At 52.2% G+C, this 23,124-nt stretch overlaps 1 protein-coding gene across 2 annotated transcripts; it reads left to right on the forward strand.

Annotated features, from left to right (window-relative positions):
- Positions 1 to 3,351: 3,351 nt before the first annotated feature.
- LAD1 (ladinin 1) lies at positions 3,352 to 21,409 on the forward strand. Of its 2 annotated transcripts, XM_037812212.1 has the most exons (11): positions 3,352 to 3,949; positions 12,570 to 12,707; positions 14,050 to 14,851; positions 15,380 to 15,484; positions 16,348 to 16,391; positions 17,825 to 17,897; positions 18,029 to 18,166; positions 18,436 to 18,522; positions 18,821 to 18,895; positions 19,053 to 19,157; positions 19,278 to 21,409. In XM_037812212.1, exons 1-10 carry the CDS (start codon positions 3,912 to 3,914, stop codon positions 19,113 to 19,115), a joined length of 1,563 nt encoding a protein of 520 aa, XP_037668140.1. In that variant the 5' UTR covers positions 3,352 to 3,911; the 3' UTR covers positions 19,116 to 19,157; positions 19,278 to 21,409. The 2 variants fall into 2 exon arrangements, with proteins under 2 accessions (XP_037668140.1, XP_037668144.1); XM_037812216.1 differs by lacking the exon at positions 19,053 to 19,157 and having other exon boundaries at positions 19,278 to 21,406.
- The last annotated feature ends 1,715 nt before the right edge of the window (positions 21,410 to 23,124 follow it).

Here is a 23,124-nt window from a genome sequence, read left to right on the forward strand (position 1 = left end):
TTATGAAATGAACACCCATATGCCAGTCACTCATTTTTAATAACTGGGATATTGCAAGTACTTTTAAAGTTCATACGCCCATTCCCAACTGTAACCTCTTTCTTGCCCTAGAGGTAAATGTGATCTTCAATTTTGTGTTTATTATTCTCTCGGTTTTCTTTATAACTTTACCTGTTCACAAATCCCTAAACAATATTGTTTGGTTTTTAATCTTTTTGTAAAACTTACACAAATGTATGCTTTTTGCTTTCCCCCCTTTGACATCTAGAGTGTAAAATGCATCCCCATTGCTGCATATAACTCTAGTTCACCCATTTTCATGGTTGTGTAGTCTTTCATCGTATGAAAGCACCATCATTTATTCATTTATTTTCCTGCTGAGGGATATTTGGATGGTTTCCAGGTTTTCCTGTTACAAATAGTGCTGCTTTAAATATCCATGAGCCTCTTTCCTGATACTCATGTTCAAGAGTTTCTCCACCCAGGAGTGCAATTGCTGGGTTGCTAAGAATGGCATCTTCACTTTTGCTGGGTTGTACCGATTTACACTCCTATCAACAACTGTGAGAGTTGCTCAGTGCTCCACATCCTAGTTTGCCAGATCCTAGAAACCAAAGGTCCCTGGTGCTCAGGACCACCAAGATCCCACCTCCCAATGTTGCAATTGGCAGTGTCTTCCAGGCTGTTTGGGTTTTCCTGTTCATCTTCCCAAGTCAAGCTAGTGCAATTTTCTAAACCTTTATTGAGCACCTACTATGTCAGGCATAGTGTCAGGGGGATGCTGGGGTGAATAATATATTCTTTCTGCCCTCAAGACACCCACAAAATACTCTGGGAGTCAAGTCGTGAAAACCCCCTCCCCCAAACCCCATGAAACACTCCCTTCTACCTGTACTGAAGTTCATCCTTGGATGCTATGCAAAATGTGATGCAAAACTGTCTCCTGAGCTCCTACACCCCAACATCCAACCATCCATTGGATTGATCCAACCAGCTGTCTTCAGGGATCTTACATTCTAGTGGGTGGAGGCCAGGGATGCTGCTAACCATAGTACAGCACACAGGGCAGCTTCCACAGCAAGAATTCTCAGGCACAAAATGCCAATAGTGCCAAGGTTGGAAAACCCTGGATAAAGTCACCCTCTTCCTAAATCTTCCTCTTTGGCATCTCTCTGTCTCTCATTAAGATGCCCAGTCCCTCAAGCTAGGGAGATGGGAGTCTCCTAGACTTCTCCTTCACAAGCGATGTTCAATCAACTCCAAAGCTCCCATCGACACCGCCTCTTCCCCTTCCTCCTGGCTGCTCTTGCTCAAGCACCCTTCCTTTCTTCTGTGGACTGTACAAAATACCCCTCTAAGTGGTCCCCCACTTCCAGTCTGACTCTTCCCACACTGCCTCCGGAGCTGTCTTTCTAAATCTCCTGGGCTTTCCCACTCAAAGGACACTAACCCTTCTAATTTTCTTCAACTTCCACATTCTACAGGAAAAAGGCAAGCTTCTTAGCACAACATAGAAGAATCTTACTATCTATCTGTAATGCTTCCCTTCAGTCTCAGAAGGCACTCGATGCCACAGTCATACCAGCCTTCTCTCTGTTCCACAAACACCTTTCACTTCTATGCCTCTATGTCTTTGTTTATGCCAGGCCCTGTAGCCAGATGCCCTTACTGCCTTCTCCGACAATTGAATTCCACTTACCTTTGAATTCCACTTACCTTTCTAGGCCCAGATGTTCCTTCCTCTGTGAAGAGGTTCCTAATCCTTCCATTAGAGTTAATCCCTCCAGATGACAATCCAATTCTCATCACAGTCTGCCTACCTATGAGGCTTGGGGCGTATGTAGGTTTGTGTATATAGGTGCGTGTATACTGGCATGTGTCTCCATTGCTAGACTCTGAAATGTGTGGTGATCACAAGCAGCTCCTTATCACGTTTCTGTCACTGAATGTCAAAGCCACTTGCTGATCCAGCACCAAATACAGTACCTGGCACATAGAAAGTGTCTAGTAAATTTATAATGCCTGCCCTCACGGAACATGTATGTAATTTGCTTTTCCTTTCTCCTAGAGTTGTCTGCATACCAACCCCCTGTGTCTTTGGATATTTATAGCCATAGAGAAGGTGTTGGATTTGGGGCTTTTAGATACCTCACAGGGCCAGGCATCAAATGACTAGGAATGTTTTCCTTCTTAAACTGAGATGCCACCTCTGATCAACCACTGGAAGAACATTCATTGTTGGATCCCCAGGGAGACAGCAGTTTTCCCAAGATATGTCAGGCCCTTGATAAAAGTATCTGGGGTCTTAGATTATTGCCATTCCTGCTTTCTCTGTCCTTGGAGAGAGCAATCAGCTCAGGATCCTGTCTTGGCCTCTGCTCAGAACTCTCTGGGGCCTTGTCATCGCTCATGCTGCTCACTGCAGGGCCCTCAGCAGTGAATTCATTTGATTCCCACAACCTGGAAGGAAGCAGGGCAAGATGTCATTATTCCCACTGCTCACAAGAGGAAACTGAGGCGATTTGCCCCAACTTATATAGCTAATCAAAGGCAGACTAGGAGTTCAAAGCCAGGTCTCCAGTCTCCCAGCACAGCACTCAATCCCTAACCTCACTTCTCCCCTCACAGCTCTCCTGGAAGAGAAGGCACTTTGGGAAGGAGACACTGTAGCAGGCTGGCAATGTGTGTGTTCCCAGGGTTCTGCTTTAGCAGCCACCTGTCCTTCACTGTGAAATCTCAGAGCTGGGGGGCACCACAGAGACAATGAGGCCTGATCAGCGCTGAAGATAGGACCACCATCTTATCCTGGTAGCTGGGGCTGCGCTCTCTCCTCTCAGAGCAGGAATTGCTGATCCTGTTGACCTTGCCCTGCTGATCCATCAGGAAGGGTAAAGATTCCCAAGCCCAGTGCCTGAGGAGGGTTCCTGGATAAAAAGCACCTGGCACTGCATCGGTCCAGATGGGCCCTTAAAGAGAGCCAGGTGGTGCTGGCAGTGCCAGTGGTTTCCAGGATGCCTCAATTGCTCCAAAATTCCAGTCCTAATTACGCATTCACCTTTTCCTTGTGGAGAAGAGCTGAGCTTCCTTGGCTGTGTTTCACACACTGCGCCTGCAGCCCAAAGTCCAGGATCAGAGAAGAAACAAGATGCAGGCTCTGCGAGCAGGGACAGTGCGTTTGACATTGTGTTTTCCAGTTGTGGGCACTCAAATATCTGCTGAGTTGAGTCTAAGAATCTCACTTTGGGAGGGGTTGGCTTTGTATGGGCGTGCCTCATATGCGGCACTGGGAAAGCAAGGCCCAGGCCATCTCTCCGGGGCCTCTGCCGGGCGGTGGGCGCTTGCGGGCTGGAAGGTTCTGATGCCCCGGAGAGGGGCGTGTGCTCCCTGGGAAGCGGCCGAGCAGGCGCCGGGAGCTAACTTTTCCGCTCGGCTTCCTGCTCTTGGGTTTCTCGGGGCCGAGTCGGTTTCCCGGCAGTGAGCTCAGCCTGACCCCGATCTCCGGGTGCCCGCCTCTCGCCCGACCGGACCGCAACACCTGCGAGAGGAGGCTGCCCGGCGCCGGGCTGGTCCGACTGGTTCTGAGCAGGGAGTCTCCCGCCCTCGCCCGGGGCGGCCGACCAGCCCCGGCGTCCATCGGTCCGTCCGACCGCCAGCCCGCTAGACTCCCCGGGCTTTTCGGACGCGCGGCCGGGCCGCAGATCAACGCGGCTTTGTCTGGGGACGCCCACACACCCCAGAGGCCGCTCCCGGGTCAACAAAGCCGAGCGCGGCGGCTCTGGGCGAGCGCGCGGATGAGATAAGCGGCCACGTGACCGTACCTGGGCCGGGCCCGGCGGGGCGGGGCGGGGCGCGCAGGTGAGGGGCGGCCGGGCCCGCAGGAGGAGCGCGGCGCACGCGGCGGCTCCAGCAGCATGTCGGGCAGCAGGAAGGACTGGTCCGCGCTGTCCAGGTGAGCGCGGGCGCGGCGCGGGGGCCGCGGCGCACCTTTGGGTCTCCTCTTCCTGGGCGTCCCGCCCCTCCCCGCCCTGAGACCCGCACACGGAGGCCGGGCCCTCCTCTTGCTGCTCCGCATGGGAGCACCGAAGTGGGGGCCACACTCGGCCTCTCTCAGTTGACAGGGTGGCTGTTCTCGCTCCTCCGCAGCTTACTTTCATGCCCTGGGGACTGAGGTCCTGAACGTGGTGTCCGGGGAAGCTCGGGCCCAGCCTGGACCGCCCTTGGGGGGGGGAGGACAATTTGGGGGATTAGGGAGTTATTCAGGAGTTGCCTTCAAGCCTCATTTCCTGGGAGAAGCCTCCCTCGCTGCCCCCATTTCTCTGGTAGAGAGTTGTAGAGGGAGCTCCTGGCTTCAGCCCTTCTTTGGAGAGGGGTGGGGAAGCATCAGGAGTGAGGGCAGTAGAACAGGACCGGTTACTACCATCAGAGAGAAACAGAAGTCCTACCCCCACCAAGGGCAGCTCAGCTTCTGAGCATGGTAGTTTGGGGTGACCTCAGACAGTTGCTGCACTCCTCTGGGCTGTCTTTATCTTCCAGCAGTTCACTGGGAGCTGGACCCCCAAAGGGTCAGGAGACTGGGTTTCTTATCCCTGACTGCTGGACATCCTGGCGGGTCAGAGAAGCCTGAGGGGTGGGAGTTGGGAGGCAGCACCCTTCATCGTGGGTGGTGACCCCGGTGACTCCTCTTGGGACTGCCTTCCCCCTCTCCCCAGAAGTGCTCACATGAGCATCTTCAACTCCTTATCTCCCCACTGGGCCTTCCCACCACCCACCCATCCTCCGCGGCTCCTAGGGAAACAGAAGCTCAAGGTAATAACCCAGAGCTGGAGCCCTGCTCCTTTGATCTCTTAGGCTCTAGCCACGTAGAAATTGGCCTCTGAGCCCCTCCCCTCCCCTCCCAGGTGGGCGATGGGTTATTAAGGCCTTTTATGAGGTCAGGGCCTCTCAGGTGGTGAACCAGCACCCTTCAGTTGTTTGGGTACCACAGGTCTTCCCCTTCTAGGCATCTTTTACACCTTTTCCAGCCTCTAGGATCTCATTCTCCAACTCCTCCCCTGCCTCAACCACCTTTCTACCCTGAAGGGGCCAAGAGATTCTCCAGTGTCACAGACAGCCTTCCCCACAGCTCATCCCTCCCCCAGGGCTGACCCTCAAGTCCTCACACTGCTCTGAAACAATAATCCCAGTGCAGAGGGGCCCATGGGGTCCAGACAGGGGAAAGGTAGACCCCAAGAATGGAAGGAGCCCAGGGTTCTGGACAAGGAAGCTGGGCTGCCACAGAGGCCAGACACACCTCAAGGAAGGTCTGTGCTAAGGGTGGGGCTGGAGGATGGGGGGCGGGTGTCAAGGCCTTGGACTCTGCATGTGGGTCAGTGTGCTTATGGGTTGATGTAGGAGTGTCTTTGCTTCTAGGTGTGGGCAGATCTGTGCCTATGGGCATGCATGCAAATGTGTGTTTGTGTGTGTGTGTGTGTGTGTTGGGGGGGAGGGTGGTTTATGTGCGGGCCAGCACGTTTATGGCCTTTGCAGTGATTAGAGTGAAATATATCTGTGTGGGAGGTGGGTTCTTAGGTTGCTGAGTCTGGGGCTTGTGGGTCCCAGTATTTCAATTTAGATGTTTACTGAAGACCTCAGTACGGGGTATTGGGTTAAAAATGCAAACCAGATTCTGCTTCCTCAGAAGCTCACAGTTTGGGGGCATGTGGGTGACTTTGTGTCTGAGAACCTGCCTGGTTATGTGTAGGGTGTGGGGATGGGGTCTGGATGGTGGGTGGGCAGCTGGGTCACTGGAACTTTTCAAATGGGAGTTAGGTCTGGTTTTAACTTGTCCACTGCTCAGATGGCCATGGTCTCATGTGGCTGCAGGGGTGGGGCAAGTTCCCATGGGATGTCCAGGGTAAGTGCCGGGGAAGCCCTGGGGAACCAGTCCTGCTGCAGGAGCCCCTGTCTGTCCTCCCTGCCTGGCTCCAGCCCTTACAGTGCCCTGTGGGCAGAAGCAGCTGCTGCCAATAGTCACCCTGATGAGGCACTGGGAACAGAGGAACGCTCCCACTCCACTCCAGAGTGAACAACAAGCCTCGGCGGGCAGGCAGGAAAGGGCTGTGAGTCACTGTCAACCGAGCCTCCTAGGCTGGGGAGGACTGTGCTGAGGCTGGCTGCCGCCGTGGCCCGGGTGGGGAGGTAGGAAGGGACCCAAGGGCCAGCCTGTAGCCTATCCTTGGCATTAGATAGAAATTCAGATGCTCCAGCCCTGGGGTGGGGGCAGTGGTCAGCTGGCTGGCTGGGTGCCTTGGTCAGTGGCCTTGTCCTTTCCTCCTAGTGGCGGGCAAGGCTGGGCCGGTCTGCAGGGGGTGAGGGGTGGATCTGAGGGCGGCTAAGACTGAGCCAGCCGGTTAATCATTTCCCTGCCTGGGCCCTGAGCAGCCTTCCCACCTCCCAGTGTTGCCCTGGGTTCTCACCTGACACCTCTCCCAAGACCACCAGGGTCGGAAGGGACCTCAGAGACCACCCACAGTGACCCCTCATTGTGTGGAGGGGAGCCTGGGGCCTGCCTCCCTTGGGGACTGAGGACTGGCCTGAGGTCATGCACTCAGCCCAAGCCCCTGCTCTCTCTGTTCTCTCCCCTGTTATCTTCCCAACACTGCGGGATTTGCAAATCATGTGTCCTGAGCTCCAGGGTTCCTTGAGACGCTCCTGGGGCCCCTTCCTACCCTCTTCTACTTTAACCAAAACAGCTGGACCTTCATCTGTCTTATGGGCTTCTGTATGAGATGCAAATGGGAATCAAGATTCTACTTCTAAACGTAAAATTGAGAAACCACTGCATTTACACCCCCTGCTGTAGAATAGATGGGAGTTAGACATTGTGAAGAATACCTGATGGGAGAGATTAAAACAAGCTGTCCAGTGAGCAACAGGGCAGAATATCTTTTAGAATTATTTAATGGAAAAAGAGGGCTCCCACCCCCCAAAGTTTAGGATGGGGTTGGTGAAGTCAGGAGCGGGGAGGATAGCAGCCTTAGGTGGAGGCAAGAGAGGGATGTGTGTCCCCAGATGAGGGCCCGGAGGTGGAGGAAAGGGGGAGTGAAAGGGGGGAAAACGGGGGGTGGTGGTGGGGGCCGGCTGCCCAGGGCTGCGGCTTGGGCTGGCGAAGGTGGTTGGGACTCCCTGGATGTTTGGACTTCGTGGATTACGGGACGTGCAGGCTCCACCCAGGTCATGGCCGCTGGGTTTCCTCAAATCTGCTCTGCTAGGCTGCAGTGTGATCTCCAACCTGTCCTGGGGAGGGAATCCTACACCTTCAGAGGCCCTCTCGCCCTCCTCGCCCCTTCCCCTGTGTGTTCAGTGGTCCGACTTACCCTCCTGAGAAGGTGGGGCCTCTCTCTGCATGGGGCCAGCCCTCCCAGGACAGTCTTTGCTGGCAGTTGGTGTTGTGGCTAAGGACATGGGCTTTTGGGAGACTGACTTAGGTTGGAATCTTGGTTGCTTCTTTTTATTAGCTGTGGTATCTTGGGGGAAGTTGGTAATCCCTCTGAACCTCAGTTTCCCCATCTGTAAAGTGGGATAACACCACCTTACCTCACAGGGTTTTCATGGAGATTAATGTCAATGATATTTGTAAAATACTTAGAACTGTGCCTGGCCTTACAGTAAGCACTTAAATGTTAGTGCTCTCATGTTGTCATTTATTCCTTTATTTATTGATTTGTTATTCACCAATTCAACAAATATTGGGTGCTACTGAATGCTCAGCACTCTTCTAAGCATTTATTATTTATTTCTTATTGGGATTTTAACAACACTTGCTGGAGGCCCCTCCTGGAGACTGGCCTTTGCTCCTTCCGCTCCTCCATTTCTATCCATTTCCTCATTTTCAGAGGCCAGTTAACTCTTTACTAATTGGCGGTAGCACCCACACCCTGGGGTGGGGGCGGGGATGGTGGTGAAGAGGATCGTGCTTTGCTAGTGCCGGGGTGGGGTCTGTGATTCCTGAGCAGCAGGTGTGGAGAGTTGTGGGCTCTTGGCATAAAGCTGGGGTTCCCCAAGGACACCTGGCCCCACCACCTGGGGATCCTGTCCTGAAGACCCCTCTTGGCCAGGATCAGCCTGGGAAATGAGTAATTTCCGAGGAGACCAGCTCTGACTGATCACTCACCATATAAGGCGCCACCGGAGGATAAACAAATGAGCTGCTTCCCGAGGACTGAGAGTGGGGCGCGTGGGAATGGGGTTGCTCAGGACCAAGGAATCCGGGAGGGCCTGGCGCAGCCCTGGGTGTGGCCAGAGGAGAGGAGCATCCAGCCTTATGGGTGCCTCTCTCCCCTTTACGGATCCCTCAGCTTTGGAGGGCAAGAGTTGCTCCCAGACTTTGGAGGAGGGGCAGGGAGTGCATCCAGAGGAGAGAGCTCAAAATGTGACCCAAAACATAAGCTGGCAGAAGTTGGAGTTTCTGACTGAATGAGGGAAGCTAAGGTGAGATGGGGCACCATGGCCTGGCTCATAAGGGCCCATCAATTCGTATGAGGTGAATGAATGAGTGAGTGGAGCCTACCCCTGGCGTGTGACAGCCCAGGCGAGCCTTGGTCAAGTGCCACGGTCAAGGCCATGGGCGGAACTTTGATCAGGGCTCACTCCTCTCCATCTCACATGGCTAGAAGCAGGAGGAACTGAGGTTTCACCGAGAAGAGCTGTCCTGGGGGTCAGAACTGGGAGGCTCTGGAAGGTTCCCTTCCAAAGGCAGCTCCTTTCCTGTGGGGTGATGGGCAGCCAAAGAGATTAGCAGATGGCCTTTGGTGGGGGAGGTGTCAGGATTTGCTTCCCCCTTCATGCTCCCCCTTACCAAGGCAGGGTTTGATGACTCCCCAGTTGACATTTACACTTGTTCATTCCCTGTTTATTGGCACCTGTTGTGCACCAAGTGCCATGCTGGTTACTGGAGGTAACAGATACCCTAAATCTGGGGTCCTCCCGCTCCCTCCTCTTAGGACAGTTTTCTCACACTTTCTTTTCTATCCTCTCATACACTCTCCACTCTCCTTCATTTGCCTGTCTTTAAAAAAACAGAAGTGAAACATAAGATCTGCGTATTTATTGTATGTAAATTATACCTGACTTGAAAATGCATTCCTTGAGTCCACATCCTCCTTTAGCTACAGCCCCCTTTTGTTTGCTTTCTTTTACAGTAAAACTTCTTAACAGTGGTTGATAGTCAGCAACTCCACTTTCTTTGTTCCCGTTCTTCCCCCAACTGTCCTGTCGGGTTTCTGGTCCCAGCCACCAGAGCTGTTCTTTCTAGGGGACCTGAGATTCCCCTGCTCTGTGCTCTCTCCTCTCTCCTGGTTTCATTCGCCTTTGACCAAGGACCTCGCTCCTCTCTCCACGTCGGCACTCACCTGGCTTTCCCCTTGTCTCCCTGGCTGCAGCTTCTTGGTCTCCTTTGCTTGTCACTGCTTTCTCTCCTCACTCTGAACAAACCAGAAACAACTCTTGATTTCCCCCTTCCTCTCCCCCAGACCTGCCCCCCCAGCATCACTCCAAACTTGTTCCTTTCCCAGGCTTTCCCATCTTACTAATAATAGCACCAGGAATTGCTCAGGCAAAAATTTAAGAGTTTTTTTCTTGATTCTTCTCTCTTCCACACCCTCTGCTCCCCATATTCAACCCATCAGGAAACCCTGTTGTCGCTATCTTAAAAATGTGTCCCAAATCCATCTCTTTCCCATCTCCACTATTACCACCCAGTACTCGCCACCATGGCTCCCACCAGGACAATTGCACGAGGCTCCTCATGGGGCTACCTGTTTTCCTGTCTCTCCTTTCCATTTTTTTTCCATACAACAGCCAGAGAGATTTTAAAAACATAAATCCGACCATGTCACTCACTCTTCTGCATGAAGCTATCCACACTAAGAATGAAACCCACATTCCCTTCCCGGGTCCACAGGGCCCTCTGCTCTGGCCTTGCGTCCTGTCTCCCCTCGCCTGCCTGCCTGCCTGGCTCACCCTCTTTCCCCTAAACACGCCAGCTCGCTCACTCACAAGTCTTTGTGCTTGCAACCCCCTCCTTGGAACACTCCGCCACCAGAGCCGGCTCTGCTGGTCTCCTCAGGGAGGCCTTCCCCACCCAGGCTCCTTCCCTCACTCACCTCTTACCTCGCTCCTTTGTCTTCATGACACTTGGATAGAGTCATTTTGTTCGGGTGTTTGTTTCCTTGCTCATCGTCTGGCACACTCCCACAAAGGGAGTGTATCCTGGCCCCTAGAACCAGGCCAGGTGCATAGTGGGTGCTCAAAAATATTTCTTTAATGGATGCTGGATGAGCAAATGTGATACTGCACCTAGGGAAAAAACTGGAGCCACCGTATGGTTTATCTTCCTCATTTTTGGGGGGGTTGGTAGATAACATTTCACATTTATTTATTTTTAAAGCTTTATTGTGGTAATGTATATACACCATAAGATAACCTCCTCATTTTAGGAAGGAAAACTGAGGAAGAGAAAAGAAGTAACTTGTCCGAGTCAGGAGGATTGGAAACCAGATCACCTGACTCTGCCTTACAAAATACTCCCTCGGGATTCTTTTCTTCAGGAATCTTCATAGATGCTTTTCATATACAATTCAACTTATAAAATTTGTAATTCTACATGATTCTTTTCAGAAACATGTCTCCTTCTCAAGTCATGGCGTGGTTGCATGGCAATACCCCTCAGGAGGGGCTGAAGTACAGCAGGAAGTAGGGCTGGGCACGGGAGAGGATGGGAGACCAAAAGACAGTGGCAAGGGGAAGCCTACAGTCACTGGCATAACTTGGGCGGGAAGAGGCGGGCCTTTTCTAGACCCTTCTGCTCTGGCCCCTGGCAGCACCGGAAAAGTCAGAGGGAAATCTGGAGTAGGCTCACCCTCCACAGCTTGCTCCTCCCCTGCTGAAACCCTCTCCGTGCACGGTGAAGCACAGCCTCCCTGCCCTCCACAGACGCCACACCTCCTCACCTCCCAGACTTGCCCAGTCCCTTCCCTCTGCCTACACCTCCACTTTCTCCCCAGTTCCAGGTCATTCCTGTTGAAATCCTGTTTATCTGCTGAGATCCAACCCATGTTCAGTTGTTTCCATGAGTCTCTCATGGTAATCGTAGCCTACCAGAGCAATTTGTGCACTTTAGTTGGGGTAGCTATTGGTGTACATGCTTCTCCTTCTCATTAGATCACAGGTATCTTGAGGGCAGGGACACTGCTTTGTTCTGTGAACTCCACAGTTCCTGACATGGTGCTGGCCCATTGAAGTGGCTCAGCACATAACTGTTCTTTGGTTGGATAGAAGGGAAGATGGGTTGGGGGCAGCAGGTGGACAAGGAGAGATGTGATGAGTGTGGAAATGGGTGAGAAAATGGCTGGGTAGCTGTGTGTTTCGATTGATAGATGGCTGGATGGGTGAAAGAGGTTGTAGATGGATGGGTTGGTGGGTGGTTGGCTGGCTTAGAGAGTGACTGGTTGAACCCATGAGCAAAGGGTGACTGGGACAGGAATCAAAAGTAAGATGTGGTGGTCCCCTTGCTCCAGGACAGGTGAAAGCTGGTTCTCAAAGGTGAGAGAGGCTCAATGAGTTCCTGGGAAGTGAAGGGAAGAGGATATTGGAGTCTTGCCCAGGTGTAATTCGTCTTATTTGCAAGACTTGCCCTCCCTAAAGCTGAGACTATTCTATGGGGAATTAAGTCTGAGGAAATTTCCCCATGGCTGTCCTTTGAGGGATATTATCTAAGAATCTCAGGGCCAAAAAGAGGAATGAACTTGCCAATTTCATTTACTTCCTTCAGGCAGAACCACGCTGACCCTCCCACGTTCCTGGTTGCTTCCAGAGGCCCCACATTCCCACTTATCAGTACATTCCAGAGTCCAGAGTGACCTCTAACCCAGAGCTTTGCATCTGGGGTAGTTTGGCCCCTGAGGGACGTTTGGCAAGGTCCAGAGGCCTTTTGATTCACAATTGGTGAGCTACAAGCATTTAGTGGGCAGAGGCCAGGGATCCCAATCAGCATCCTGCAATGCCCAGGACAGCTGCTTGCAACAAGAATTACTTGGCCAAAATGTCAGTAGTGCCAGAGTCGAGAGACCCAGGTCTGAGCCAAATCCCTGCTGCTTTAGTAGAAATTGAATAGAAATATTATAGAAATTTATATACTAGAAATTTAGTAGAAGTAAAATGTGAGCCACAAGCTTGAGCCATATTTAAAATTTAAAATTTTCTAGTAGCCACATTAAAAGAATAAAAAGCAGGCAAAATTAATTTTAATACTTTGTCTTTTTTACCCCAATGTATTCAGCATATCATCATTTCAAATGTAATCAATATATAAAACCATTAATGAGATATTTTATATTCTGATTTTTTATACTAAGTCTTTGAAACACAGTGTGTATTTTATATTTAAGGCACATCTTGGTGTAGACAAGCCACCTTTCGAGGGCTCAGGAGCTGCTTGGGAGCAGCGCAGGCCCAGAGGGTGTGTGGTCTGTTGTCGCAGCCCCACTGACGTCTTGCCCGGGGCTGCGCTGATCCTTGTTCCCCCTTCCCAGCCTGGCCAGGCAGAGGACTCTAGAAGACGAGGAGGAGCAGGAGCGCGAGCGCCGCCGCCGCCACCGCAACCTGAGCTCGACCACAGAAGAAGATGCCCCCAGGCCCACCCAGAATGGGGACCGGCCGGCTGCAGAGAGGTGCTGGGGCTGGGGCAGGGGCGGGGCGGGGAGGGCTTGGCTGCCCTGAACAGACCAAGTGCAGCCCCCCAGTTGAAAGATGACTTTCAACTTCCTTACCTTCCCCAGAACCCCCTCAGCCCTGCCAGGTCCCACCCGCTTCGTAACAACAATTGCTACTATTCGTCAAATACATTCATGAGCCAGATGCTTCGCTGGGCGTTTTATGGGCATAGCTCACTTAATCCTCACAGTATCTCCGAGGGAGAGATATTAACCCGTTTGACACATGGAGAAACTGGGTCCAAGAGTGCTCAGGTGACCAGCTCAGACTGTACAGCTAAAGAATGGCAGGACCAGAATTTTTCTCTAAATCTGCCAGGCTCTGCAGCTCAACTTTCCCTGTTAAACCAGATTGCTTCTCTCTAATCCTGACGCTCCTTGACTAGCATCTGAGGAGAGGAAGAGAGGGGGCTAGGCTTTAGGGTTATGAGGGAAAGGAAGGAAAGAGCCTGGAGTTTACTGAATGCACCTATGAGTCAGGGCTTTGCTGGGCAGTCTCACAAGATCAGTCTCGTTTCATGCTCCTAACACACCCAGTGTGCAGATGTGGAAGCTGAGGCTCAACCAGTGAGTTGACTTGCCCAAATCACACCCCATGTCTATGTGAGTCTGCAGTTAGTTCTTTGTCCCCTGAAGAAGTCAAGGGAGGAAGAGAGGGTGGTTCGAAAGGAAAAAAACATAAAAACAAAACTTTGCAAGATGGCAAGCTCTATGGGTTTTGGATATTCCTCTCATGTTGCCCTTGCTTGCTTGTGTTCTCTGGAGAAGGGGTTATAGAATTTAAGTCTTGGGCTGCACTATCCTTGTGACTGTGCATAGTTTCAGCTGCACCATCATGACTGACGGGAGGGCTGGGTGGTGCATCAGGAACCTTGAGTTCTGCTCCTAGCTCTACCACTAATTATCTGTGTAACCCTTGACAGATCTCTGAACCTCTCTGGTTTCAATGTAATTCTAAGGGGTAGGGATGGTACTGATTCTTTTGACCCCAATGTCCAGCACAAGGTCTAGCACATGAAAAGTAGGCACTCAACCAGTGCTCATTTATTGAGTCCTGAACATGGAATGGTTGGACCTTATGGGGGGGTTATAAAAGCATGAAGTGCTTTGTTCAGATGATTTCTTGGAAACTCAATATGTAGAGCAGTTAACAGCCGTCCTTGTTGAAGTGGTGTCGGGGGTGGGGGACTCAGGGCCCTACTTCCTTACCCTCTCCCGGGAGGCCTGTCCACTGGGTCCCTCCCACCTGTGATAGCATCTGATTCTATCTCCCACCCCATCTCCTGCTCTTCTGACTCAGACTGCCAAGCGTGGAAGAAGCAGAGGTATCCCAACCACCTCCCGCAGCCTCCAAAGATGAGGACGAGGACATCCAGGCCATCCTTAGGACCCGGCAGGAGTGGAGGCAGAGGCGACAGGTGGCAGAGGCCTCACAGGCTCCCGTCCAGGAGAGGCTGGAGCCAGAGGAGGGAAGGGACAGCTCGGGCCCTGAGCAGGTCATGCAGCCACCCCCAAGGCTCAAGAAGGAATTGGACCCCTCGCCTCGTCGGAGATTGAGCCGGGAGCAGCGGGGTCTCTGGGCCAAGGAGGAGGAGAGCTCAGTGGGCAGAGAGCCAGGAGAGAGGAAGAAGGGGGCTCCGGAGAAGGCCCCAGTCTCAGAGAAAACCTCTGTCCCAGAGAAGGGGCCAGCGCCTGAGAAAACGGCCATGTCAGAGAAGGTAGCAATCTCAGAGAAAAGATCCATCTCAGGGAAGAAATCGGTTCCAGAAAAAACAAGTATCTCGGAGAAGATTCCGACCCCAGAGAAGACATCAAGCTCCGAAAGGAGACTGGTGTCTGAGAAGGCATCCATCTTTGAGAAGCCGCTGGTGTCAGAGAAGACCTGGTCCACAGAGACAAAGCTGGCTCCAAAGAGGGCCTCAACCTCAGAGCAGCCCCAGGCCCAGGAACTCCCAGCCTGCGGGGGAAGCCAGTCCACCACCAAGGAGCAGAGACGGAGGGGCCTCCCTGAGAAGACCCCTGCTCCCTCTGCAGCGGTGGGACAGCAGGGGGAGTCGGACCCTCCGGCTGTGGCTTCTCGCCTCCCGCCCTTCACACTCCAGGTTGGCAGGTGCTCCTGGCCCTCACTGGTCAACCCCCCACCCCAGTCCTGCCCAGGTGTTCTGTGGCTCTCTTGCCATCTCCTGTCCTTCTGCCTTCAGGTTGGTCTTGGCAGTTTCTTCTCTCCCTGTTTGTTTCCTGCCACTGCTGGAATAGGGCATGCTGAGGCAGAAGCTAACTGCTGGCAGCAGAAAAGGGCATCAGGTTGTGGCAGGAAGCACCTGGCACCTTGTACCAGGGTCTGGACTCCAGGACTCTTGGGCAGGTCTTGGATCCTTCTAGAAGCTCCCCTGCAAACCTCTGCCTGGTAGCCTGGCTCTGTGGGACTGTGTCCGCCATCCCTACGGTAGATGCAGAGGGGCAGGAGGCAGAAGAGGAAGACACAAGGCTATCTCGCTCTCCTTCTTCCTGCAGCTCCTGGGATGAGCCAGGCCACCTGGGGTCCCCATGGCCGGCTTGGGCTCAGGGGCTGCCTGGGCCTGGTAGGGCCCCAGACCTCTCCTGCATGATGCTTCCCCTGCTCCATCCAGGTGAAAATCCCCAGCAAGGAGAAAGAGGCAGGCATGGTCTCGCCCACCCAGGTCACCTATAGCAGCTCCCTCAAACGCTCCAGCTCCAGGACCATCTCCTTTCGGGTGAGAGCCCAAGGCACCCTTGTCTCCAATCCACTGGAGGGCAAACTAGGGAAACCAGCATCCCTTACAGCCTAGGGGATTTAGGTTAGATATCAGGAAGATCATCTTGACAGAGAGGGGCTTTGGATTCCCATGGGTGGACAAGAACAGACAAGGTTGGATTAAATACGAAATAGCTGGTTAGGGACCTAGAAGGTGGGTGTGGAAAGCACGAGCAGCCCCACCTAGTGGGGAAGGCTGGGACTGCAGGGAGATGGCCCTGGCAGTGACCGTGCTGGGCTGCAGGAGGCCACACCTGCCTTGGCCAGCTCCTGTCCTCACCTGGAGGCTTGCCCAGGAGGGAAGCATAGGGCTGGGAGTAGCAGGGTTCTCTACTCTGCCCTGCCCTGAAAGTATAAATTTTGTGGATTGGAGAGTCTCTATCCACGTGTTCCAGCATTTATTGTTCCTTTGTTTATCGGTCATTCACTCATTTGTTGACTGACTGTGCATTGTGCCCCTAATGTGTGCCAGACCCTGGGGAGGAAACAGGAGGCTTGATGTGGACCAGTGCCTGGTCCCACCCCTGCAGGGCTCATGGGTGGAGGGGAGGCAGATGGGAAAACAGGTGGTTACGGATACCCTGAGAAGGGCTGGGGGAGCCATGGAGGGGCCTCGGGCCCAGACTGGTGGGTGGGGGCAGGTGTTTTCCAGACAAGGGGATGGCTTATCATGAAGGTTTGGCCACATACTACTTTGGGCAGGGGTTGAGCAGTGGAGGGGGTGGTAGGACAGAGGAGGAGGAAATGTTCTGAGAGCTGGGCCTCTCACTCACTGGCCTCCCTGGGCCTCCCACTTACCAAGGCCTTTCCTTCTTCTTTCAGATGAGCCCCAGGAAAGACAACTCAGAAACAACCTTAACCCGCAGGTCAGGGGTTTGGGGGAGGCGCCGGCTCTCTCTGATTTGCTCACGTTCAGATCAGACTGTATTTGCTGAGTGCCTGCCACCTGCCACCCATGTGGTAGGGAGGGTGCAGTCTTTGCCTCCAGATCTGGCAAGGAGACTGGATAAACACAGGGGGCTGAGACCGGATAAAATGGAACAGGGAGGGAGGGGTCAAGGAGGGCTTCTTGGAGGAGGCAAGGCTTGGTGGGGCTCTGGAGATGGAGGGTTTAGTCTTGCCAAGTAAGGATGGGAAGGAGGAGGAGGGTTTTCCAGGAGGGAAGCTATGAACAATGCAAGGAAGGGGAAGTCCCTGCTTCAGCTGCGGGGGCCTGGGAAACTGCATGTTTAGCAAGCACCCTCATGGCCCACAGTGGGGATGCAGAGAGTGTGAGAACTGGGCTTTGAGTAAAACTGAAATAGGATCTGAAAAGCAGTTGTGCTTATGCACGAGGAATTCCATCCACCCATCCTGCAGCCGTCTGCCCTCTAAGCATTTACTGAGGCCACTCTGCTAGGCTAGGCTGTGGGGTGGGAGTGGGAAGCACAAAGATGAATAAGACACAGTTGCTGCTCTCGAGCAACTCACAGTCTCATGAAAGAATCAGACTATTAAGCAGGCAAGGATGCTCTGCGGGGAAGTGCAGGGATAGGAATATGAACGCGGGGCCAGGAGCTTAAGTCACTGTGATAGGTCAGTCTGTGAGAACTGGGGAAGGTATCACAGAGCAGCTGACTTTTAACACGGAACTTGATGAACTAGTGGGAGATTTCCAGATGGAAAACTGGAGGAATGGCATTTTGCATAGAGGGAACAGCGTGTGAAAAGCATGGTGTGCCGGGTTGGCTGGAATGCAGGCACGCAGAGGGGGCGGTGGTGGAGGCTCTAGTGTTGGAAGGGGCTGCAGGGACCAGCTCACAAGTGCCTCATATGCCCGGAAGTTTGCTCTCTGTCCTGTGGCCTGAGAGGTTTGAGCTGGAAGGACAGGGTTGGACTTGTTTGGGGGTGGGAGCAGCCTGGTGGCAGTGGGATGGAGAGCTTGGGGTCGTGAGCAGGGACAGTGGGCAGGAGGTCACTGCAATGGTGGGAAAATGAAGAGGCAGAGCCCATTCAGGAGCCGCTTTTCAGGAGGGAGTGACAGGCTGTGGTGACTGAATGTGGGAGGAAGAGGAGGCAAGTGAGGGATGATTTTCATCCTGGGGATGTCCTGCTGAGTGGGACGTTCCTAGGGTGGTGAGGAATCTCACTGACTCTGTAGCTCTTCCCCTTGGCCAAGTCATTAGAGACTCCCTGTGTAATGGTGGCTTTATTTCCTTTGCCAAAAGGCTGGAGTGGGATGGGGGCTGCTCCTCAGGCCTGGTCTCCTTGGGGAAGGAGCTCACCTGGTTGGTCTTGTCTCTGTCTTCCCATCCTGCAGTGCCAGTGTGAGGCTCCCAGCCAGCACTGTCAAGTTAGGAGAGAAGCTGGAGAGATACCACACAGCCATACAGGTGGGGAGGACGCTGTCTTCTAGAGGGGCGGATGGCACCTGATGAGTGTGTGTGTGTGTGTGTGTGTGTGTGGGATATAGTCCTATGCACCTCACCTTCCTGGGTCGGTGGTTTGTGTTGTCTGTTCCCAGAGATCAGAGTCTGTCAAGTCTCCAGGCTCCTCCCGCACCGAGTTCTTTGTGGCTCCCGTGGGTGTAGCCAGCAAGCGTCACCTCTTTGAAAAGGAGCTGACTGGACAGAGCCGAGCAGAACCAGCCTCCAGCCGGAAGGTAAGGGATTCAGACACAGCCAGGGCCTGTCTTTAGGTTTAGAACCCTGAGCCATATTTTCATATGTTAATTAACAACAGTAGAACCTGTTCTTGAGCTCAAGTGCCCTTAGCCCCCTGGAGGCAGCCGAGGGGCTTGTCCCCGGTATGGATGGCATGTGCTGGTTGTGTGTGGGAAGGAGGTAGACTCCTATCCCCATCCCAGGGCCTTTGAAAAATCCCTTGCCATTGCCAGCAGCCCCAACTCTGAGATGAAGTCTCTGTTTTTAGGAGAACCTGAGGCTCTCAGGGGTTGTGACGTCAAGACTCAACCTGTGGATCAGCAGGACCCAGGAGTCTGGAGATCAGGACTCCCAGGTAACCTGTCCCTTCCTGAGGTCTCTTACCACCACGGGCCCTCTAATGGTGGAATGGTCTGGTGCAGAGGAGGGAGGGCACAAAGAGCAACTGAGTCATTCCCCGAGTGGGAACAGCGGGGAGGTGGGGAGGGTGGTGGAGGGAACTGTGGGTCCGAAGGCAGAAGAGAGGAGGGGTGGGTTTGGGGTCCTTCTCCCTTTTAGGAAGAGGGAGAGCATCCTGGGGAGGAGCTGGGGATTTCTGAGCCCCTCCGCAGCCCTGCCTTAGTCCCTGGTCTCACCCTGATGCCCCTAATCAGGAGGTGCAGAAAGAATCGGCAGCCGCCAAGAGGACCCAGTGGGGAAAGAAATTAGACTCCTCCCTGGACGCTGAGGTGAGGGGAGCAGCGAGGGCCCCGGCCCTGGGGGAGAGGGCTGTGGGTGACTGTGGTGGTGGTGGGAGACTCCACACACTCACCTGCATGCACACACTGATTGGCTTGCAATGGCACAGTCCGGGTACCCAAAATGCCCCTGTTCCTTCTCTCTCAGAACCTGGAGAACCCCTGGCTGGATCCCTCAGCTGGCTCTGCTTTCCCACAGCTCTGCAACTGATCCCCTCCTCCCCCGCCAATTCCTTCAACCAGGAGATCCTAGGTCTCTGGCCCATTGTGGGTGTGAGTCTTGGGCGCAGAGATGCCTTCCTGTACAGAGAACCCCTTCCCCTCCCAGTCCTAGGAATCCTCTTCCTTTTTCTAATAGATTTTTGCCCCACAGGTGTGAAGAATTCTGCCAAGTCGCACCTGCAAGTCTTCCTCTCAAGAATCCTCCCTTGTGCCAGGTCCCTGCCTCCGGCAGCAGCAGCCCTGCATCTCACTGCCCCTGCTCCCTTCCTTTCTGCCTCTGGACTTGTCTGGCCAGGAACCCTGTGGGCCAGAAATGTCCCTCCTGGCCCAGTCCTCGGGGCTGCTGAGCTGGGATCCAGTGCCAGCCCTGGGCACGGCACTGGCACACATCAGCACCATGGGGCCTCAATGTCCCATCCGGAGGCGTCCCCTCCTTCCTACCCACCTCCGGGATCAGGATGGGGTTATCTCAAGAACTCCAAGGTCACCTGCCTCACTGCTCCCGTAGGTGCCTCCATCTGCCTGCCAAGTCGTTCCCTCCCTGAGGCCTGGGCCTACTTGCCCCCTCCCTGGGGCCTGCTCCCAGCCTGCCGAGGCCCATGCGGCCAGATGTGAAGGGGGCGTGGTACCTCCTCCATGTACCCCATCTCCCTGCTTTGTCCTCCCCTCACTTCTCTGGCCTAATTGCTTTGGCCAGAAGCCCAGTGCCTTTATGTGCTCCCCTTCACCCTTTCTCTGAAAAACCTGTACTCAGGAAAGAGCTGATAAACTCATTCACTGCCAGGTATAAGTGACTGATGATACCTTAAAAATGGATTCTTTCCTGGAGGCTTTGCTTTCTAACAGGGATCATCTGCAGTGTGTGAAGAGAATTGTTGTTGTGGTGGGGATTTTCCTGGTCTTCCCCCACCTCATGTTAAGGTAGGCCTGCTACCCGGTGGGCCTAGCGTACAGCAACTTGAGGGGCCAGAACTGCCAGCTACAGGGCCAGATCTGCTACCACCCACGCTCCGTACACACTCTCAAAGTCCAGTCCTCCTTCCTCCCAGCTTCATGGCCCATGTGAACTTGGAGAATGCTGAGCCATTTGGGAATTCAGGCCAAACCAAACTAAAAATCAGCTTGGGTGCCCTGTCAAAACCCCTTCATGCTGTAGTTAATTTTTTTTTTTTCTTTTCATCATTAGAACTCTTATTCTTGATTGACTTCTCTGGTTTTATCCAGAACTGGGTCGGGTGGGTATAGCCCTGCTTACTCAACTCCCTTTTATTTCCTGTTCCCAAGAATGCCTAGGAAACTCGGGCTTTGTTTCAAAACAAAGCTCTGAAGGCACCACCAGAGCCCAGTTCTCCAAGCTTATGGGACAAAAGCAGCCAGCCTGGTCCCAGCCCTTGTGCTCCTGGGTGAGGGCCCCTGACTTGCATCCCGTGGTCCAGGCAACACGAGCCCTCAGAGCTCCAATCTGTGCAGATCCCTTAAAGGGGCCCGGATTCCCAGGCTTGCCTGCCCCTGGCTGGTGAGGCTCCCGTGGCTGGTCTCTGTGCCAGGGCTCCTGAGACCGGAGGCCCTGCTCTAGCACCCCCTGCCCATTACCAGGGAGCTTTTTCAGGTATCCCGTCTGGATAGTTGAGGATTTGAGGACAAAGCCTGGGGAGGGGCAGAGGAATGGGATGAAACTTCTGCTCCGGTCCTGCCAAGAACTTGGGGGGTGGCCCTGACTCATTCCCTTCTTCTAGTCTCATAGGTCAAACAGATGACCATGAAAGACATTTGAGTGCTCACATTCTGTCCTTTGGAAAGCACCCCTGGCAAGTGAACTCGAGCAGGCAGCACTGCTCCCACTCAGACTTCTCTTTGGGGGAGGCTCCCAGAAGCCTTCCTCAGGCAATGGGGAGCCCTAGCAGAGTATGAGGGGACTGGTTTGGTCCTGGGTATCTGAGGCTGTTCCAGAAGATGCTGCCTCAGGGTGGTGGAGCTCTTCATGCCTGCACCAGCCTTTTTTGGGGTGTGTCTGGGTGGTCAGGCTGCTAGGAAGCGTCCAAAGGGTTCAGGTGCCAGGCGCTCTCTGCCTTGCATTCATGCATCTGACCCACAAGGCCCTACTCTCATTCCTGCCAGGGAGCATCCAGTCCACAAGGAAACCAGTGCATGCACGAGATGATTTCAGCTGTGATAGGTGCTGAGGAGAAAAGAGTGCAGCATGGTGGTGACTGGGGAGGGGAGGTGGGCAGGGAAAGCCTCTTGGAGGAGGTGACATTAATTTATTTTATTTATGTTGTGTTAGAGAAGTCAGAAGTTTACAGAAAGATCATGCATAAAATACAGGGTTCCCCTATACCACCCTATTAACATTTTGCATTGGTGTGGTACATTTGTTAATGATGCTTATTTGATAAACGCATGCTTTTATAATTGTAGTATAGTCCATGCTTTAAAATAGAGTTTGCTGTGTTGTGTGGGTCATGGATTTTTTAAAACAATTTTTTATTCTGGTAACATACATATAACCTTAAATTTCCCCTTTTAAACACACTCAAATATGTATTTCAGTGCTGCTAATTACATTCACAATGTTGTGCTACCATCACCACCATCCATTACCAAAACATTTCCATCATTCCAAATAGAAATTCTGTAGTTTTAAGCCTTAACTCCCTATTCCCACTCCAACCCTGTCCCCTGGTAATAACCTAGATTCTAGATTCTGACCATCAGTTTGCTTATTCTAATTATTTCATATCAGTGAGATCATACAATATTTGTCCTTTTATGTCTGGCTTATTTCACTCAACATGATGTCTTCAGAGTTCATCCATGTTGTCACATGCCTCAGAATTTCATTCCTTCTTACAACTGAATAATATTCCATTGTCTGTATATACCACATTATGTTTATCCATTCATCAGTTGATGGACACTTGGGTTGCTTCCATCTTTTGTCAATTGTGAACAATGCTGCTGTGAACATTGGTGTGCAAATATCTGTTTGGGACCCTGCTTTCAATTCTTTTGGACATATCCCTAAAAGTGGGATTGCTGGGTTATATGGTAATTCTGTACTTAACTTTCTAAGGAACAGCAGAACTGTATTCCACAGTGGCTGCTCAATTTTGCATTGCTATGAGCAATGAATAAGTGTTCAGTTTCTCCACTTCCTCTCTAACAGTAGAGTTCCCATTTTTTGTAATAGTAGTTATTCTAATGGTTGTGAAATGGTATCTTATTGTGGTTTTGATTTGTATTCCCCTGATTGCTAATGATCTTGAGCATCTTTTCATGTGCTTTTTAGCCATTTGTATATTTCTTTGGAGAGATGTCTATTCAAGTCTTTCACCCATTTTTAAATTGGGTTGTCATTTTGTTGTTAAGTTAAAGGATTTCTTTGTAAACTCTGGATAGTAAACCTTTATCAGATATATGGTTTCCAAGTATTTTCTCCTGTTGCGTAAGTTGTCTTTTTACTTTCACGATAAAGTCCTTTGAGGAGCAAAAGTTTTTAATTTTGATGAATTACCATTTATTTTTTCTTCTGTTGCTTGTACTTTGAGTTCAAAGTCTGAAAAACCATTGTCTAACACAAGGTCTTGGAGATGCTTCCCTATGTTTTCTAGGAGTTTGATAGTTCTGGATCTTATATTTAGGTCTTTGATCTGTTTTGAATTGAGGTTTATATAAGGAGCAAGGTAATGTCCTCCTTCTTTCTTTTACACATGGATATCTAATTTTCCCAACACCATTTTTGAAGAAACTATTCCTTCCCAATTGAGTGGTCTTTGCCCAAAACTCGGCCATAAGTGTGAGGGTTGATTTCTGAGCTCTCAATTCAATTCCATTGGTTTCTATGTCTGTCCTTGTGCCAGTACCATGCTGTTTTGATTACTGTGGCTTTGTAATAAGATTTACAATCAGGAAGTATGAGTCCTCCAACTTCATTTTCCTTTTTCAAGATGGCTTTGGCTCTCCAGGGCCCCTTACCCTTTCACATAAATTTGGTGATT

Source organism: Choloepus didactylus, chromosome 2 (assembly GCF_015220235.1).
Source record: "Choloepus didactylus isolate mChoDid1 chromosome 2, mChoDid1.pri, whole genome shotgun sequence".
Classification (NCBI taxonomy): domain Eukaryota; kingdom Metazoa; phylum Chordata; class Mammalia; order Pilosa; family Megalonychidae; genus Choloepus; species Choloepus didactylus.

Excerpts from the sequence above, each read along its gene's own strand:
- LAD1 (XM_037812212.1), top strand. The coding sequence starts at position 3,912 with ATGTCGGGCAGCAGGAAGGACTGGTCCGCGCTGTCCAG. Across the intron at positions 3,950-12,569 it reads GACTGGTCCGCGCTGTCCAG|CCTGGCCAGGCAGAGGACTC; the intron begins GTGAGCGCGGGC and ends CCCCCTTCCCAG. Across the intron at positions 18,523-18,820 it reads CTGGAGATCAGGACTCCCAG|GAGGTGCAGAAAGAATCGGC; the intron begins GTAACCTGTCCC and ends GCCCCTAATCAG.